Source organism: Neltuma alba, unplaced genomic scaffold, assembly GCF_004799145.2.
Source record: "Neltuma alba isolate B1F8T4 unplaced genomic scaffold, ASM479914v2 tig00013876_pilon, whole genome shotgun sequence".
NCBI lineage: Eukaryota > Viridiplantae > Streptophyta > Magnoliopsida > Fabales > Fabaceae > Neltuma > Neltuma alba.
Window position 1 is genome coordinate 23,256 of NW_021637944.1, and position 6,000 is coordinate 29,255.

At 34.4% G+C, this 6,000-nt stretch overlaps 1 protein-coding gene across 2 annotated transcripts; it reads right to left on the reverse strand.

Moving 5' to 3' along the window:
• Positions 1–847: 847 nt before the first annotated feature.
• Positions 848–4,872, reverse strand: LOC114739307 (uncharacterized). Of its 2 annotated transcripts, XM_028927359.1 has the most exons (6): positions 4,810–4,872; positions 3,147–3,364; positions 2,511–2,751; positions 2,304–2,389; positions 1,480–1,571; positions 848–1,377 (listed from the first exon to the last, which is right to left on the reverse strand). In XM_028927359.1, exons 2-6 carry the CDS (start codon positions 3,236–3,238, stop codon positions 1,079–1,081), a joined length of 810 nt encoding a protein of 269 aa, XP_028783192.1. In that variant the 5' UTR covers positions 3,239–3,364; positions 4,810–4,872; the 3' UTR covers positions 848–1,078. The 2 variants fall into 2 exon arrangements, with proteins under 2 accessions (XP_028783192.1, XP_028783193.1); XM_028927360.1 differs by lacking the exon at positions 4,810–4,872 and having other exon boundaries at positions 3,058–3,147.
• Between the last annotated feature and the right edge of the window lie 1,128 nt (positions 4,873–6,000).

Here is a 6,000-nt window from a genome sequence, read left to right on the forward strand (position 1 = left end):
CCTCTTTCAATAAAAATTTAAATCTTAATTCGTCACGTTATAAATGATTAGCCTCTTTTATTGGACTCTAAATCAAACCTCTGTTAGTACCAAAGCTTGGACTTGAGCAACCTTATAATTGAAACTTAAAAGTCTTAGGCTTTCCCCGTTTTGATTAAGAAAAATAAAGTAGGTGATTACTGTTAACAGAGTACGTTGTTTTCCTTTTTAAAAATTTTTGCTAATATAAAAGTCCTTCAAGATGCGTCCATTGGTTCCAACTTCAAATAATGGTAGGGTCATGAGGCCTCTGTTTTCGGCTTTTCTAAATATAAGGATCACCATCTGCATTCCGGAATGCTATTTTAGGATTTATATTTCACAAAAACTTGGTAATGGCTCATTATTAATATAAACTTTCATGTTTATATATATAGATATACTAATAAAATCCCACAAAAGCGGGATCCAAATTGATAAGCAAGCACTGTACCTTGGTATTAATTTAATAATTGTCTTCAGATTTAAAAAATAACAAAAATGCAAGGTTCAAATGACGTATATATAACAGGAGACAGGAGGAAAAAACATAAACAAACACCCCCGTGATAACAGGGGAACTAAATAAAAAAATTAAATGGTGAAATCACCTCCAAAATAATCCTTTCTTTCCCCAAAAAAAAAACAGCAACTAAAAGAAAAACATATTTCTTTTTCATGATTCAATGTTCACAGTTATACACTTTTTTTTTTTTTAACCAACACTGACCTCTTGCAACCCTGTAAAGTCAAAAAATGAGAAAATGATTGGGATCTATTTCAAATAATTTAAGGGACTGAACAGATAAAATAGAATACGACTCCCCTCCTACCTCTTCCTTGTTATCATTTGATCCCCTAAATTATTTGAAATAATCTAAACTAAAAAAGAAAAAAAGGTTAAAAAAAATAACAGAGGCCAGAGATTAAGTTAGGTGAGATGCGCTCATGTGACTCTGCTTTTGGCTCTATCTTTCTTCCCCTAGACCGCAGGGAACAGCCCCAAGTATCTCCTTTGACATAACTATAACCTCTCAATTTTTTAATCTGTTTCAGAAATTTACAGGGCGGAGTGAAAGGTAAAGAAGTTGAAGTCATGGTGATAAAGATTGAGTTGCTTCAGCCAAGAATCAGCAGCACCATAAAGAAAGGTTAGCCTTTCAGAATCCCAAGACTCAGGATTCACCCATATGTCCCCCTGCATTTTGTATGTTGCCACTCCGAATGGCAGCACCGACATCCACCCGCCACCGCCACCCGTCAATTTCTCTCCTACCGGCTCCTTCTTCTGTGCGCCACCACCACAACAACAACACATGCATTTCCCTAACTCAATGTCTTGGTATTCCTCCATGTTATCTAATTAGAAGAATTTCAAAATGCGCAGCTCAATACATTAGGTATTGCAATTAAGAGTAAAAATTGTAAGTTGGATTGAGACATTTAACAACTTTTAGGTACCTTGGAAAGACGAAGATAATGTATGGTATGTGAGGAAGCATGTTTCCAAGTCCTTTTCATTCTTTACACTTGGTATGGAATATATAGGGTACCTAGCAGTTGAAGAGTCAGCACAAATATATAAAAGTACAGACCAATTGCCCCAGACAACAAATAGAAAGAGGTGACGAAAAAATTGTTTAGATCAGGTAACAAATAGAAACTTCGAGAATGATAAATCAACCAAACAAAATTAGATGTGTTCAAAATCACAACTTAAATAATCGAATGACTAAAAATAAATTAAATTGACCGTCACATAATAAAATCCAAGTCAAAATCAATTTTCACCTATCACAACCAATGACTTGGTCCTGTGTACTCTAATGGTTTTTTTAAAACACCGACAATAACATGATATTCGAGAACAAACTGGCTTCTTATACAATTTAATAATGTATATAGACATAGATATGTTTTTTGAATGATTTTTTTTTTCATACTTTATAGTGATATAAAATCTCAATTATACTATATATATTTTGAAACTATTAAATCACTTGGGAAAAAATCAAAAGCTAAGCAAAACCATCCTGATCAGACCTTTAAACGTTTATTTTGGATCAAGTCTCTTTCTCTAACTTGTATAGGAAGTTACCTATCTTTTGCAAGTTGAATCAAATGGTCATCACAATGCTAACCGAGTACTTGAAACTTTTAGATTGAGCTACATCTACTAAAGGAATATATGAGCAAGGTTTACCTCCTCCAACTCATCAGTTTACTTCCAAAAGAAAAACAACAATTGAGCTTAACACAAAACAACTAGTTAATTATATACTCACCAAGCAACTGCCATCCAACTTGCCGGCGAAAGATCAATACTTCTCAGGGTCATTAATGCTGGATGGGTTCTTGCTAACTCATCTATCTGAAATCACAAAATATATAGTTGTCCTTACCCATCAGTGATGCAGCATTGTGTGAGTCTGACACACTATATCTGTGTGTATTAATTTTATTACCACTTAAAAAGAGGTGAACATTACAACCTTCTGCACAAGTGGAACCCTCTGATAAGGCGAAGACACCTCTGTGTACTGTAAATAGAGGTAGCCAGGCCTATTCTTTCTCGACCATGAACCGTCTTGGTCACAATTTGAGTCCTCAGACACAGCATCCCATGATTTGCTCGAGTTGTTACTTAATGATGGAGATGAATTGTCACTTCCACTGTCATCACTCCACGTGTCGCTTTCGAGTTCAACTCCATCACCCTCTTCTCTCCTGTTCCTACAAAAGAGGGAAAGTTGTCTCATTAGATTAGGAAATACATGTACTAACATAGGTATAGGAAAAATACATGTACTGACATTGATATAGGACCCTGACAAGTACATGTATTAACATGGATACATGACACGATTAAATGTAATTTAACATGTTTTGTCGCGTTCAGTGTATATAAAACACAATATCACTTTTCAAATATAAGCATTTCATGAAGCGCTGTATTTGTCGCATTTAGTACATAATAATCATTGCTATGTAATTTAAGGTGCATTTGTCGCGTTCAGTGTATACGAAACACAATATCACATTTTCTCTTAAGTGTTGACTTTTTAATAATGGTCGTATCTGTTGCATTTAGTATATAATCATTGCGGTTGTCGCATAGTAAAATGTACCTAGAAGGCGCAACAGGTTTGTCGCTGTAGATATGGATGGATGATAAATAAGGAACAAAAAATTGCATCACAGATTCACCACTTTCCAACATCACATTTGTTCCAGCACCAAATGCACTCCACTCCTTGTAACAGTCCCACAGATCTTTCAATGTGAAGTACTCAACTGTGTCCTTACCAAGAGGCTGCCCCCGGGTATTCAGATCACTAATGCAGCTCTGCAATGTACATTCAATTTTTAAAAAAAAAAAAATCACCCAAAAGGAGTCAAATAAGTCATTGACCATTTCTGCCCTATATCAGAATCACAAGCAATATAAACACATTTTTATTGCAATCCCACCCATCCAAGAAAATACACATATTTAGAATAATAACCAAAATTACGCCCGAATTGTAAGTTGCAATGAGCTGGCTCATATCAGATAAACCCAAAAATAAAAAGGAGAAAGATTTCTGGGGAAAAGATTACTAATGTTAGTAATGAAATACATCTAAAGCAATTTTGAGACTTGAGTAAGTGGGGCGCTACAAGTGACACGTGGCACTCATCGGGCTAGAATCAATTTTGTGATTATCTTTCTGTTATTATGCTTTTACCATTTCTCAGAGGCCAAAGCAAGAAAACACTTTTCCACCGCAGAATGACAATGTCAAACTTTTACCCGCAGATTCCCCTTCCAAATGCCGCAATTACACAAAACAGAGTTCTCTCTCTCTTTTTAAGAAAGCGTGTGACTCAGATTCAATAAAAGTAAAGAAGTTTTTTTTATTAGGAGTTAGGACCCCACAGAAGGACAACTGGAAGAGTTTGAAAAGTGCAAAAGTAATTTATTTTCACCAGATTTTGATAATCCAATTTTTTAATTGATTAACCATTTTAATTGGAGAGGACTGTTCGAGGCTTGTATAACGAAACGAATATTCTACATCTGGGTTATGAAACAGGACAAAATTTGACAATTGAAATATTTTCAGATGGTAACTTTTGATTCAGGGTGTTTGGAAATCAGGAGAAATATTTTTTAAAAATACTTTTTTATAAATCGAAATAAATTTTTTATATTATAAAATTATTTCTAAAACTATAATTTGATTTCTATTCAAATAATTTTTTAGCAATTGAATTTTCTCTCATTTTCGTGTTAAAGCATGGAAATCTGGAATACTCTTTAACCCGAAGAGTTGACCAAAGTACTCAAAAAAGACCCAAAGCGGAAAAGGACAAAGATAACATTGATTTTTATAAGAAAACGAAATTCATTAATAATTCAAATATTAAAACATGTATATTTACCGAAATATCTGAGATGAAAATATTTGCAACTTAATTCTTGATTAAAAAAAAATCTCTTAATGGTCTCCATTTTCTCCCAAATTCCGCAGATAACGCGGAAATTTTCCGGGAAAAAGAACCAGAACGAGAATTTTCATTCTATCGTTTTTCCTCTTCACACGCAATATACACACACGAGATCTTTCTAACTCGAAAAATCTATCAACGAGAACGAAATATTCTTTGAAAACTATTAACATTCGCTCACCGTTGATGTGAAAAGTGAAAACCAGGAAGCAAGAAAGAACTAGACCTTGAAACCGACATTGAGAGAAACAGGGGCCAAATCAAGAGAAAGCAAACAAAAAGAAGACGAAAAGTAAATACCTGAGAAACAATCTTCGAAGGAACCACCGGAGTGATACATTGAAGAAAGCGTTCGAAATTGGTGAGCGAGCTTCCGAAGCAGCAAGACATGATCTAGCGGAAAAGTTTCGCGAGAAAGCGACAGAAACCTCCAGAAATTCGACTGAACAAGCAGGAGCGACTCCTAAACACGAAGAACAGACGACGAGCGAATCCGAAACCTGAGAACAGAAAATTCACGGAAGAGAAACGAAACGGAAGAGAGGAATATACTTAAGGGACTGCATTTGGTAAATTGATGAAGCTTCCTGTTAAGCTGGCCTCGAAAGTCGAAGAAAGGGGCGACGATTAGTTCAATCAGAGAGGATGAGGAGGAGGAGAGCAGAGAGATTGAAATTTCAGAAGAAAAATGGCGAAATCGAGAAAGAAGTTAGGAGGCATATTAGCAATAAATAATAATTACGACGAAGAGACGAAGTGCGCCTACTGGAGATTTGAGAGAAAATAAATGTCGCTAAGGATTGAGAGAGAGGACTTTCAATGCTCTCACTGAAATTAAAGATGGAAGCTTTGCGAAGTAAAGATGAGCGGAAGCTGCTGAAGGAGGCAGAAGGAACAAGAAGAGCGAGAGGAAATTCTGCAACGCTCTGTTTTTATCTGTTTGCTTTGAGAGAGAGAGAGAGAGAGAGAGACAAAAAGAGAAGGAGGGAGAGAGGACTCTGTCAGTTCATTAACTTGTGATAATTGAAACGGATTTTGGGATTTTCCTGGTTCGGATGGTTTTTGGTAAGGAAATTAATTTTTTTAAAATTTTTAAATATGGTAATATTTGTTAAGTCAAACAAGTTATGATTAAGTCCAACGTTATTATGATTAATATAAGATTTTTTTTTCAATTGCATCTTATCCAAATTTTATAACTTAAATGAATAAAAATTTTAGATGCTTAAACAATCATATTTCAGATATTGCTTTTCAATATCTTATTCTATCACTTTTTTTTTTTTCGGTACATATTCTATCACTAATTTACTATCTCTTGCTATTTTTGTTTCTTTTAAACAGATTTGATTGAATGTGGCCTCCTAGAAAAAGCTCAAAAAAAAAAGAATTAGGCCAAAAAAATTTAAAGTGTTAGATTTTATATTTAATATTTTCAATTTATTTTTAAAAAAATTCCTAAACATGTAAGTTTAAATACTCGAAATTTCT

What these genes read in the sequence shown, in the direction of transcription:
- LOC114739307 (XM_028927359.1), bottom strand. Translation starts at nt 3,238, where the DNA reads ATGTTGGAAAGTGGTGAATCTGTGATGCAATTTTTTGTTCCTTATTTA. An exon ending in AAACCTGTTGCGCCTTCTAG is followed by an intron (nt 2,752 to 3,146) that starts GTACATTTTACT and finishes CCTCTTTTGTAG; the next exon opens with GAACAGGAGAGAAGAGGGTG. An exon ending in AGTTGGATGGCAGTTGCTTG is followed by an intron (nt 1,572 to 2,303) that starts GTGAGTATATAA and finishes TTCAACTGCTAG; the next exon opens with GTACCCTATATATTCCATAC.